This window comes from Saccoglossus kowalevskii, chromosome 21 (genome assembly GCF_978046115.1).
Source record: "Saccoglossus kowalevskii chromosome 21, keSacKowa6.1, whole genome shotgun sequence".
NCBI lineage: Eukaryota > Metazoa > Hemichordata > Enteropneusta > Harrimaniidae > Saccoglossus > Saccoglossus kowalevskii.
Genome location: NC_140661.1, coordinates 21,343,966 through 21,358,518, shown reverse-complemented (window position 1 = coordinate 21,358,518; position 14,553 = coordinate 21,343,966). Strand labels below are relative to the sequence as shown.

General features: G+C 38.1%; 1 protein-coding gene across 1 annotated transcript in view; it reads left to right on the top strand.

The window, feature by feature from the left end:
* The first annotated feature begins 1,449 nt into the window (after nucleotides 1-1,449).
* The window catches only part of LOC144360029 (leishmanolysin-like peptidase), a 38,150-nt gene continuing 25,046 nt past the window's right edge, over nucleotides 1,450-14,553 (top strand). The window contains exons 1-4 of the mRNA XM_085494944.1: nucleotides 1,450-1,594; nucleotides 5,203-5,331; nucleotides 6,231-6,313; nucleotides 6,993-7,107. Coding sequence (XP_085351070.1) covers nucleotides 1,469-1,594; nucleotides 5,203-5,331; nucleotides 6,231-6,313; nucleotides 6,993-7,107 — 453 coding nt within the window. The 5' untranslated portion in view covers nucleotides 1,450-1,468. The remainder of the gene's footprint in view (nucleotides 1,595-5,202; nucleotides 5,332-6,230; nucleotides 6,314-6,992; nucleotides 7,108-14,553) is intronic.

Below are 14,553 nucleotides of genomic sequence, written 5' to 3'. Positions count from 1 at the left end.
GGGGGGGGGCGTTGTTTGTCCTTGCAGTGGCATTGTAGATGTGGGTTTCTAGAGATTAGTCAAAATAAAGACGGGAAAGTAACTTGAAGTCAACAGCGAATATCTACTTTTAAGGTATCATTTTTGTAAAGCATTATTTGAAAACATTTTTGTTTGTTTTAAGATTGTTCTGGGGTCGAACATGTGTTTTACACGGGAGTGCAAAACACTTTAAAGAATTAATGGCTCGCTAAATGACTAGGACGGACACGGGTTATTAATACCCAGTGCAATAAATACCGTATTATACGCTCGAAAAACAGTAAGTTGTACAAAAAAAAAAAAAAAAAACAACACAAAAAAACACACAACAAAGACAGACGTATACCGTAACATATATCGTTATCTGGACGAAGTAGACAGTTTTCAACGTACGTTGATAAGGCGTACATGGACCTGTATAGAATAGAATAACAACTAAACCACACTGAAAATATACTATATTATGTGAAAACGGATGCATTTGGCTGAAAATGGCAGCTCTTATATGCACAGCTGGGTCAACGCTAATTTTTACCTCTTGATTGTCTGCTCCGATTATTATGAGCGACGCCCGACAAGGAAGTCTGGGAAGTATTCAAACGAGCCACGTTATATAAGCCCGAACGTTTACTTAATGAAGCTGTCTTGAAAGGTTCGTATAGACTTCCTATGTCGCCTTTACTGGCCGGCTATAGTCTCGTAGTAATGAAATCAAGTACCCTGCAATGTATGTGCCTTTTTTTTTTTGCAGACTTTGCTCAAACCACATTTTACGCCAGTCTAGACTTTGGACGCCAGTATTTAGTTGATTATTTCAATTCCGTATCTTTAGATTAAAATGCAGACGCGTTTAACCTCGAACTACTTTTTAATTTCACAGTCCTTCAGATGTCACACAAGGTCACACATCCTCGTACTTTCTGGAGAGGGCCCCAAAACCACAATAATATTCAATATTATACCTTAATTTCTTTTTTTTAACTCCAACAATGAGTGTTTACTATTTTTTAAATATAATCGAGAAATTCCCGTCTTAGTAAATCCGTGACCCAGAAGTAGGGTGTATAGCTTCTTGGGGTGTCATGCATTCCTGTTGCCTAAGATGTTACACTCCTGGACTCTTGGCAAGTTATTCATTTCCGCAAATCAATAAATCATACTTATAGGCTCGGGGGGATTCTTTATCTTGGACGCGGTGGTTTCGCGGCTGGGGGGGGGCTTTATCTGAGGACTCGGTCAGCTGATTTAATTCAATTTTTTGAGTAATCTTAATTTTATTTCTTAAGTAATACTATTTTTTTATTCTGTTTATTTTTTCGTAACTTTATGCCCCGGCTGCGCGCGTTTCTTCTGACTGTTGTGTGTATGCCAAACGACCCTGAAATTTCCAAATAGAAAGCGCCCTCTAGAGATCACTTATCTTCACACAAGGCAAGAATCACAAAAAATGGCGCTGTGCTTGGCAGGTAGTGTTTACGATCGGACGGTGAAATGTGCGTTACTGGTAACTCTGCTTTGTAAAATGACATCCATTGCTCACAAATGTAATCACCAATATCCAGGAATACACGAGGTGAGGTTTTTATATATGTGAAATTGTATACAGACTGTCAAATACGCCGACTTCCGCGTTGCAGGTGACCCGAGTCGATTGATTATTGCAGTGCCCAGTCACAGTCCCTAGAGGGACTGTGGCCCAGTGTAAACAATATCATGTGAAGATCTGTCAATTTTTCTTATGTTCACTTTACTATATTTTAACAAGACCATTCCATTGAATCACATATTATTATGTGTAAATGTATTTGTTTCCTGTTGATTACTTGTAATGCTTCTCAAATTCCGAAGTCTTTGGCTGAAGACGTGATGTACTGTATGCCATTGAGGGGTTGGCAATATAAACCCTGGGAGGGGATTAAACTTTCAATTTCTTTTTCACCCATATTTGATGTTTGATGTACTTTTTCTTGCTTTCCTCTGTCCTATGCATGTGCAGATTTTTTTATTTTTTTTTTTTTATTTTTTTTTGTAATCCACTCGCCTACAGTTTTCAATGGTTTTCCCCTAATGAGTGGAATATGCACATTATAAAACCAGGGCTCTGTCTCACAGCTAGGATGAGTCATCGTTGTAAACGACTTTAAACATAATTTTTTGCAGACCTTGATAGTTGCATTATACTATGTACACATTCTTTGTTGACTTATGCTGATATAAGAAACATTTTTTTTTCTTGCCCAGATTATCTTATTTGTTTGTACTAATAGTATTAGGCAATTACATAAATTACATAAAAGGTGCACAGTAAAAAATAAGTCTTATTTTAATGATCAAGCAAACAATAAATTTTGTGTCTCATGTGGGCTTTTATTAAAAAATATTTCTAGCCTAGTAAATATGGTAATATTTTGTTCCAATAGTATGGAACGTCTGAATGGTTTGACGATGTTATCGTTAAATTTTCTGTAAAAGCATTATGATTATATTTTTTCAAAACTGCATACATGTTACTATAATGAAACAAAAAATTATATTTTTATACTATTTGATTTATACTTATATTTATACCCGGTTACTTATTTATATTTGAACATTTTTGATGGAAATTTATAAAACCTTCACCCCGGCAGTAGATTATCAAAATATGCAAAGCGCAAGAAATTGTCAATGGCTCCAGAGCTGTGTGCAGTTTACAAAACCTGATCAAATTTATTATTTAATATTTCACACACATATTCTTGAATTTAAAATGAAATTTAAAAAGTAGTATTATCCCTATAGTTTGGCAAAAACAAGTAAATTACTGTAAAGGGGGTAATTATTCACTGGGTTTTAATTTAGCTTATTTCGCTGACTGGAAAAATGCGCTAAATTAAAACCCAGTGAATATGTAAAATTTAGTATAGAACACATTATCTAAATGACGAAACCGTGAATTTAAAACCCACTGAATATGCCTGAAATGGTAAATCAGTGAAATTTAAACCCAGTGAAAATTAGTCATTTTACAGTATTATTTAAACATTTATTTTCATGTAGCAAGGATATTTTCATAATACATTACAGTTGTTTACATAAATTTACAGTTGTTTAATTTTACATGGACGACATTCATCATTGTGATTGATCAACGGGTTTTCAACCCACATTCAAAATTTATAATCGTTTATACATTTTTCTCTAAAAGGTAGTGTAGTGTGATAAGCTCCTTGTTGTCATTTCACTCTGACTCTCATTCTGATTTAAACTTCATTCTCTCTTGCAATGGGGAAGAATTTGATGAAACATAAGGTTACATTTAAACCTTATTATATACCTAAAATAAAGTAGGACTTCCCCAAAGTTTCAGTATACCACTTGTGCTGTTAATTTCCATCGCCTTCCTTGTTTAATTATTTATGGTATCTTTATACAGGGTGGTGGGGGCAGTGTCAGCATGCTTTCAAATTTGTTGTTATGTGTTGTATGCATTGCATGGAAGTTAAACATGGTGCTTCACAACAAATACAAAACCACCTTTGTTGGGATTTATATTTAATAAACGTTTTAATTTCTCATGAGTGGCAATTTAGTCAAAGATGAGAAAACTGCACAAGAAATTTGTCTTTACACGTATCGGCAATGCGAGCTGCCCAGCAAGTTTCTATTCTGACGTCACAAGGGGAATTTCTATATGCAAATGAGAAGCTAATGAGGAGCCTCGTTTTAAAATACACAGAAATAAAGTTGCTGTAGACTGAGTTTAAAACACTAAAAAAATAATTTATTCTTAGAAACATAAAAATTATAATATTTTGTATCAATGGATAATTTTAGGCGAGAAAATAGCAGCCATTTCACAGGCACTTTAACTTCATGTATGGGATATTTTTACTGTGACAGACAATTTGATATTATTTAGCGAGATGGAATTGGTAATGTGACAAACTGTGGCGACGTCTGAGTTATTTAATTATAACACTAACATAATTCACACTGTTTGCAAATTAATGTGTGTAAATTTTATCAGATAGATCAGATGTAATTCAGTCTAGTAATCCGATATTATAGGAAATTTAATGAAGATATAATATTGACTGAATGTATATTATACAAATGTGAATAGAAAAATTGTTGTGAGGCATACTGAATTTGCACTTAAAAACGGATCTTCAATGGACGTGAATATACCGTATGTGAACAAAATATTTTTTACCGAATCATTAAAGAAACAATAGATTTTGAAAAAATTTTTGTTTAAATGCAACATAAAAATTACCAAATCTTTTCGAAATATTGTTTTAGACAAAATTACTCGTGCAAAGTGCCCTTTTACGAGGCTAATATCTCATGAATTGTCATGAGAAACATTGAAATAAGTGGCATGGTGGTGAAAAATATGACATACACACTATTATTATACTTCTGTCACTGTAGCGACATTTTGTGGTATTGCACTGTATTTTCATCATACCATATTAGAAAACGAGAATTTCAAATATGGAACGATTGCGCGCATAAGCGTCCTCTAATAATAAAAAAACAAACATGGCTGCCCCCAGGGTTTAACCGGACCCACACAAAGAAGTTCGCTAAATCTGTTCTAAACATTTTAAATTTCGGCATTCCCATGATGTATTCCTGGGAGGAAAAGATGTATAATAATACGGTTATTACGAGGATACTGCAAAGTATGCACTCTGACAGTACACGGTCGCAATGACTTTCGCTGCACGTCACTCAATACTCCCGCTGTACTGCCTTTGTGCATACTTTGCAGTATTCTTGTAATAACCTCATATTATGGAAAATGACACATAAAATCATCAGTGAGAGGTAATCCAATCCATACCATTTTGAAGAAATTTTAATAACATAGCTCCTCCAGGCATTCACAATACTTTGTTCATCAAAGCCATTTTTACTGCCAGGACATTTTCAAAAGTAAAAGGCATGTGAAAAAATAAAATAAAATTGCCCAGTACCACACAGAAGTCATTTTTATGGTGTTTGAGAAATTCAGTCTTCTCACTTGTATTAACAGCTCTTGTCCATTAACGAGGCTACAATTAATGGTTCTATGTATGGGATATATAACTTTGTTTTCCCCTAGAGAGCAAGTTAATACGAAAGCAGCTGTTAGTTACATTGCAATAAATTATGCTTGCACTTTAACCTTTGACCTTCTATGTTCATCATCAGGTTCGACACACTTATCTTGAAGCGCATCATGTGATTAAAAAAAGAACGGCGGATCAATCTATTCGTATATATGTGTGGTATGATGGCAGTGTCAATGATTTAGAAAGTCCCAAGAGAAATTTAATAAAGGTATTTAAAATGAGTTTTTTAATGGAGATTTCTTGCTTGTGTCATTAATTGAGCAGCCCAACGATCATTTGTTAACTGATCTTGAGTTCTCTGTCATCATTTTTGTCTTTTTCTAGCTAGGTTGCCATGACTCTAAAGAATTGCATCAGTTTTGTTATTTTCTGTTATGGCTCTTTGAACAGCAACTTTAGTCAACCGCTCAAAAAATATTACAAACATATTAACGTTTGTTTCACATGTTTAACAAATTTGTAATTGTAAAAAATGTCATTTATAAAAAATGACAAGTATTTGGTCCAAAATTGGGGACAAATGTGACATTTATGGCAGTTGATGAATAATAATAATAATATCTTTATTATACCGTAGGTGAAAAAAAAATTATATATCATTTCATTAATTAAAAATGTTGCATGTATCAGATATTACTTACCTTATATGGGTGCGTATTACCTGAAAACAGGATGTCATAGGAAGGACGAATGTTCTTGTGCAAAGGCACAATTACACTCATATTAGGAATATAATATTATATTTTATATGTCTCAGTTAATATGAATTTTGACAGATATCGTCATTTTAAATCAAGGGAGTCGTCACCTGCACATGAGGAACGCAGCCATAGCGTGTCGTTGTTTACAAATAAGCGTCTACCCAGTTATTGCATGCGCAGGTGACAACTACATTGCAGTGGTTCGCACAATGGTCATTACATGCTTCACTGGACCACAAAATATTCTGAATGCTCCATAATTATTAACCATGTAGTAAAATTTGTGTGAAAACTGAAGGCATGTAATAATATTCCTAAATGCTACATGCACCTTGTTCAGGTTTGATTTAAATCTTCGCTTTGTCCACTATGATAAATGCACATTTATTAACATTTTTTTTTTCAGAATGAACTGATACCTCAGGCAATAGATTATTTTTCTAATGCTTTTCAAGTCAAACCTACGGGTGTTCCTATTAGATTATCAAGGTAAGACATATAGTGTGTTTTTATCTAGATTCTGACTGAGTAAAACAGTTTATGATTTATTTATTATAAATCTTTTTGGTCAAATAAGCATATGAAAAGAAGAGAGGATGTTACAAGGTGGAGAGCAAGGGTGTTATGCGATGGGAAGAGAGGGTGTTGTGAAGTAGGAAAAGAAGGTGTTATGAGGTGGGAAAAGAGGGTGTTATGAGATGGAAAGAGAGGGTCTTATGAGGTGAGCAGAGAGGGTGTTTCGAGGTGTGCAGAGAGATTGTACATTTTTTTTTCGGACTGCATTGAAAATGGTCAACTGGTTTTCATTTTGTTTCAAAGAATGCAGTTCTATATGCTCAACTTGCCTGGACTGATCAAGTTCAAACTTCACACATACACCGTTGCATTTTTTCACAATCAAATCCAAAACGGCTGACTGGTGGTTGACAGTTTTGCAGAGCCATCTCATACATGCCTGGACCAATCAAGTTCAAACTTCACACATACACCATTGCATTTTTTTCACCATCAAATCCAAAACGGCTGACTGGTGGTTGACAGTTTTGCAGAGCCATCTCATACATGCCTGGACCAATCAAGTGTTAGGTCATAAATATATATATATATATCTTACATCTATAATACATACGATGACAGAGACTGTTATTGTTTTATTTATTTATTTCAGAACATGTAGCAATAGTTATCAAATGCTTCCAGGTGAACCTTATGAATATTGTACAGATACGTGTGCTGAGGAAACCACCTGTGGTTACGTCACAGTGCCACAACAACATTTACAAGTATGTATATGGGCATCATTCATACAGCAATTAGTGCTGTTGTCATCGGCGAATGGAAAATCACCCATTCCTTTGACACTTAATATGTATGACTACTGGTCTTCAAGAACCTTTCCATTCCATTCATTTCCATTCAAAAATAAAGCAAGCGCATTGTTCACTTCTGTTACTATTAAATACACATATATGTCCTTCTGTTAATAAAGACAAATTATGGGCAATGTTGTCAAAGTAGATCTTTACTTTAATAGTGTTGACCATTGAGCGATATCAGAGGTACATTACTTGGGGTTTGCAACTACGGTGACATGATACCAAGATCCCGTTTCAATCTCGCTCTCGCATAAGCGTTCCAACTCAGAAAAATGCGAATGCGCATGCCCGAGGTAACTAGAATACTGAGATGTCCAGGTGGATCAAAATAGCTGCCCACGGATGACGGATTACGATAACTATATTTACTGTACATTTTTGATGTATTACATTTTTTCACTATGAATGTGGTAATACATGTTTTATTGTTTTATTACAAACCGCCTATGTCATGTCAGAAGGTCGAAGCATCAGTCTCACTATCTACAAGAAGTGACTTGAATGGGATCTTGGCATGATGTTACCATACAGTACTATGCGAGTTGCAAACCCCAAGTATTGTACCTCTGGCGATATTTATTATATCAGACATCTGCATGGTTGTCAAAAATGAAAACAAGTGATATGAAAGTATGATGACTTATAAAGTGCCAATGTTCTGATATGATAAAAACACGAATAACCCTGTAAACGTCCGCATTTCATTGTACGCAACACAACCAATTTAACTTAGTTGACAAGAAAATTATCTTCTAAGCCTTTAGGACTATTTTAGCTGTTGCTTGCTGCCAGTATTTTCATATTTTTTCATTCAAATAATCCTGAGCAAAATGGTATCAAATGGGTAAATATATGCGACATGATTTATATTTATGGTAATGAAATGCAAATAGCTGCAAAATAAAAACACACCTGTAATGTATTTATATTTCTAATTGAGAAAAAACGATGCATCACCTTTCATGGATACATTATTGTGACCGTATCCCAAGTTTTCTTAACTCAATTCATTGGTATTAATTAATCAAGAAAAATTAGCTTAGGTTCCTTACAGAGGTTGTATAGGCAAATACAGTGAAACCTGTGTTTGTGATCACCTATATATAAAGACAACCTGTCTAGAGTGACCACGTTTAGGCAGTCCCAAGGCATAATGTATGAGCAGCCTGTGTATAAAAACCACCTGCCTGTAGCAACCACTTTTAGGCAGTCCCAAGGCATAATGTATGAGCAGCCTGTGTATAAAAACCACCTGCCTATAGCAACCACTTTTAGGCAGTCCCAAGGCATAACAACAATTTATTAACTCATAACAACCTACTGAAGGAGGTTAAAGGTTACAACAACAACAAAAATTACAGATAAAAATTAATCAAATTACAATGGCTAATAGTTTAAAGACAACCAGAAACAGACTAAATTGAAGTTAGTAACGGAAATATATAATAAAGTAAAATGAAACACCAACAAAAAACTATAAACTGAATATAAAAACAAAAACCCAATGAATAGGTGTAAAAAAAAAGTTAATGACTAAGTAGGTGCTGCTGTCTAATAGCAAAGCTGTATTTCAGATATTGTGCCAGAGGAATTGCTAAGTTATTATTTGACATTATTTTTATGAATTTATTTTCAGGTGCGAGATTAGTAAAGTCAGGAATAATCTTTTCAGCTTCATTGTATAAAATGACCCTCTCTTTACTATATACTGGGCATATTATGAGGAAGTGATGTTCATCTTCAATATCATTTTTATTACACAATTTGCAGATTCTGTCGCTACTTTTGATTCTGTTGTGTCTTCCTTTTTCAATGTATGAGCAGCCTGTGTATAAAGACCACCTGCCTATAGCAACCACTTTTAGGCAGTCCTAAGGCATAACGTATAAGCAATCTGTATATAAAGACCACCTGCCTATAGCAACCACTTTTAGGCAGTCCCAAGGCATAACGTATGAGCAGCCTGTGTATAAAGACCACCTGCCTATAGCAACCACTTTTAGGGAGTCCCAAGGCATAATGTATGAGCAGCCTGTGTATAAAAACCACCTGCCTATAGCAACCACTTTTAGGCAGTCCTAAGGCATAACGTATAAGCAATCTGTATATAAAGACCAGCTGCCTATAGCAACCACTTTTAGGCAGTCCCAAGGCATAACGTATGAGCAGCCTGTGTATAAAGACCACCTGCCTATAGCAACCACTTTTAGGCAGTCCCAAGGCAAAACGTATGAGCAGCCTGTGTATAAAGACCACCTGCCTGTAGCAACCACTTTTAGGCAGTCCCAAGGCATAACGTATGAGCAATCTGCGTATAAAGACCACCTGCCTGTAGCAACCACTTTTAGGCAGTCCCAAGGCAAAACGTATGAGCAGCCTGTGTATAAAGACCACCTGCCTGTAGCAACCACTTTTAGGCAGTCCCAAGGCATAACGTATGAGCAGCCTGTGTATAAAGACCACCTGCCTGTAGCAACCACTTTTAGGCAGTCCCAAGGCATAACGTATGAGCAATCTGCGTATAAAGACCACCTGCCTGTAGCAACCACTTTTAAGCAGTCCCAAGGCATAACGTATGAGCAGCCTGTGTATAAAGACCACCTGCCTGTAGCAACCACTTTGAGGCAGTCCTAAGGCAAAACGTATGAGCAGCCTGTGTATAAAGACCACCTGCCTGTAGCAACCACTTTTAGGCAGTCCCAAGGCATAACGTATGAGCAGCCTGTGTATAAAGACCACCTGCCTGTAGCAACCACTTTTAGGCAGTCCCAAGGCAAAACGTATGAGCAATCTGCATATAAAGACCACCTGCCTGTAGCAACCACTTTTAGGCAGTCCTAAGGCAAAACGTATGAGCAGCCTGTGTATAAAGACCACCTGCCTGTAGCAACCACTTTTAGGTAGTCCCAAGGCAAAACATATGAGCAGCCTGTGTATAAAGACCACCTGCCTGTAGCAACCACTTTTAGGCAGTCCCAAGGCATAACGTATGAGCAATCTGCGTATAAAGACCACCTGCCTGTAGCAACCACTTTTAGGCAGTCCCAAGGCATAACGTATGAGCAACCTGTGTATAAAGACCACCTGCCTATAGTGACCACTTTTAAGCAGTCCCAAGGCATAATGTATGAGCAATTTGAGTATAAAGACCACCTGTCTATAGTGACCACTTTTAAACAGTCCCAATTGCAAGGCATAATGTATAAGCAACCTGTGTATAAAGACCACCTGCCTGTAGCAACCACTTTTAGGCAGTCCCAAGGCATAACGTATGAGCAGCCTGTATATAAAGACCACCTGCCTGTAGCAACCACTTTTAGGCAGTCCCAAGGCATAATGTATGAGCAGCCTGTGTATAAAAACCACCTGCCTGTAGCAACCACTTTTAGGCAGTCCCAAGGCATAACGTATGAGCAGCCTGTGTATAAAGACCACCTGCCTGTAGCAACCACTTTTAGGCAGTCCCAAGGCAAAACGTATGAGCAATCTGCGTATAAAGACCACCTGCCTGTAGCAACCACTTTTAGGCAGTCCTAAGGCAAAACGTATGAGCAGCCTGTGTATAAAGACCACCTGCCTGTAGCAACCACTTTTAGGCAGTCCCAAGGCAAAACGTATGAGCAGCCTGTGTATAAAGACCACCTGCCTGTAGCAACCACTTTTAGGCAGTCCCAAGGCAAAACGTATGAGCAATCTGCGTATAAAGACCACCTGCCTGTAGCAACCACTTTTAGGCAGTCCTAAGGCAAAACGTATGAGCAGCCTGTGTATAAAGACCACCTGCCTGTAGCAACCACTTTTAGGCAGTCCCAAGGCATAACGTATGAGCAGCCTGTGTATAAAGACCACCTGCCTGTAGCAACCACTTTTAGGCAGTCCCAAGGCATAACGTATGAGCAATCTGCGTATAAAGACCACCTGCCTGTAGCAACCACTTTTAGGCAGTCCCAAGGCATAACGTATGAGCAGCCTGTGTATAAAGACCACCTGCCTGTAGCAACCACTTTTAGGCAGTCCCAAGGCATAACGTATGAGCAATCTGCGTATAAAGACCACCTGCCTGTAGCAACCACTTTTAGGCAGTCCCAAGGCATAACGTATGAGCAGCCTGTGTATAAAGACCACCTGCCTGTAGCAACCACTTTTAGGCAGTCCCAAGGCATAACATATGAGCAACCTGTGTATAAAGACCACCTGCCTATAGTGACCACTTTTAGGCAGTTCCAAGGCATAACGTATGAGCAGCCTGTGTATAAAGACCACCTGCCTGTAGCAACCACTTTTAGGCACAATCCCAAGGCATAACGTATGAGCAGCCTGTGTATAAAGACCACCTGCCTGTAGCAACCACTTTTAGGCAGTCCCAAGGCATAACGTATGAGCAACCTGTGTATAAAGACCACCTGCCTATAGTGACCACTTTTAAGCAGTCCCAAGGCATAATGTATGAGCAATCTGTGTATAAAGACCACCTGCCTATAGTGACCACTTTTAAACAGTCCCAATTGCAAGGCATAATGTATAAGCAACCTGTGTATAAAGACCACCTGCCTATAGTGACCACTTTTAAACAGTCCCAATTGCAAGGCATAATGTATGAGCAGCCTGTGTATAAAGACCACCTGCCTATAGTGACCACTTTTAAACAGTCCCAATTGCAAGGCATAATGTATAAGCAACCTGTGTATAAAGACCACCTGCCTATAGTGACCACTTTTAAACAGTCCCAATCCCAAGGCATAACGTATGAGCAGCCTGTGTATAAAGACCACCTGCCTGTAGCAACCACTTTTAGGCAGTCCCAAGGCATAACGTATGAGCAACCTGTGTATAAAGACCACCTGCCTATAGTGACCACTTTTAAGCAGTCCCAAGGCATAATGTATGAGCAATCTGTGTATAAAGACCACCTGCCTATAGTGACCACTTTTAAACAGTCCCAATTGCAAGGCAGAATGTATAAGCAACCTGTGTATAAAGACCACCTGCCTATAGTGACCACTTTTAAACAGTCCCAATTGCAAGGCATAATGTATGAGCAGCCTGTGTATAAAGACCACCTGCCTATAGTGACCACTTTTAAACAGTCCCAATTGCAAGGCATAATGTATAAGCAACCTGTGTATAAAGACCACCTGCCTATAGTGACCACTTTTAAACAGTCCCAATTGCAAGGCATAATGTATGAGCAGCCTGTGTATAAAGACCACCTGCCTATAGTGACCACTTTTAAACAGTCCCAATTGCAAGGCATAATGTATAAGCAACCTGTGTATAAAGACCACCTGCCTATAGTGACCACTTTTAAACAGTCCCAATTGCAAGGCATAATGTATAAGCAACCTGTGTATAAAGACCACCTGCCTATAGTGACCACTTTTAAACAGTCCCAATTGCAAGGCATAATGTATAAGCAACCTGTGTATAAAGACCACCTGCCTATAGTGACCACTTTTAAACAGTCCCAATTGCAAGGCATAATGTATAAGCAACCTGTGTATAAAGACCACCTGCCTATAGTGACCACTTTTAAGCAGTCCCAAGGCATAATGTATAAGCAACCTGTGTATAAAGACCACCTGCCTATAGTGACCACTTTTAAACAGTCCCAATTGCAAGGCATAATGTATGAGCAGCCTGTGTATAAAGACCACCTGCCTATAGTGACCACTTTTAAACAGTCCCAATTGCAAGGCATAATGTATAAGCAACCTGTGTATAAAGACCACCTGCCTATAGTGACCACTTTTAAACAGTCCCAATCCCAAGGCATAACGTATGAGCAGCCTGTGTATAAAGACCACCTGCCTGTAGCAACCACTTTTAGGCAGTCCCAAGGCATAACGTATGAGCAACCTGTGTATAAAGACCACCTGCCTATAGTGACCACTTTTAAGCAGTCCCAAGGCATAATGTATGAGCAATCTGTGTATAAAGACCACCTGCCTATAGTGACCACTTTTAAACAGTCCCAATTGCAAGGCATAATGTATAAGCAACCTGTGTATAAAGACCACCTGCCTATAGTGACCACTTTTAAACAGTCCCAATTGCAAGGCATAATGTATGAGCAGCCTGTGTATAAAGACCACCTGCCTATAGTGACCACTTTTAAACAGTCCCAATTGCAAGGCATAATGTATAAGCAACCTGTGTATAAAGACCACCTGCCTATAGTGACCACTTTTAAACAGTCCCAATTACAAGGCATAATGTATGAGCAGCCTGTGTATAAAGACCACCTGCCTATAGTGACCACTTTTAAACAGTCCCAATTGCAAGGCATAATGTATAAGCAACCTGTGTATAAAGACCACCTGCCTATAGTGACCACTTTTAAACAGTCCCAATTGCAAGGCATAATGTATAAGCAACCTGTGTATAAAGACCACCTGCCTATAGTGACCACTTTTAAACAGTCCCAATTGCAAGGCATAATGTATAAGCAACCTGTGTATAAAGACCACCTGCCTATAGTGACCACTTTTAAACAGTCCCAATTGCAAGGCATAATGTATAAGCAACCTGTGTATAAAGACCACCTGCCTATAGTGACCACTTTTAAGCAGTCCCAAGGCATAATGTATAAGCAACCTGTGTATAAAGACCACCTGCCTATAGTGACCACTTTTAAACAGTCCCAATTGCAAGGCATAATGTATGAGCAGCCTGTGTATAAAGACCACCTGCCTATAGTGACCACGTTTAAGCAGTTCCAAGGCATAATGTATAAGCAACCTGTGTATAAAGACCACCTGCCTATAGTGACCACTTTTAAGTAGTCCCAAGGCATAATGTATAAGCAACCTGTGTATAAAGACCACCTGCCTATAGTGACCACTTTTAAACAGTCCCAATTGCAAGGCATAATGTATGAGCAGCCTGTGTATAAAGACCACCTGCCTATAGTGACCACGTTTAAGCAGTTCCAAGGCATAATGTATAAGCAACCTGTGTATAAAGACCACCTGCCTATAGTGACCACGTTTAAGCAGTTCCAAGGCATAATGTATAAGCAACCTGTGTATAAAGACCACCTGCCTATAGTGACCACGTTTAAGCAGTTCCAAGGCATAATGTATAAGCAACCTGTGTATAAAGACCACCTGCCTATAGTGACCACTTTTAAACAGTCCCAATTGCAAGGCATAATGTATAAGCAACCTGTGTATAAAGACCACTTGCCTATAGTGACCACTTTTAAACAGTCCCAATTGCAAGGCATAATGTATAAGCAACCTGTGTATAAAGACCACCTGCCTATAGTGACCACTTTTAAGCAGTCCCAAGGCATAATGTATAAGCAACCTGTGTATAAAGACCACCTGCCTATAGTGACCACTTTTAAACAGT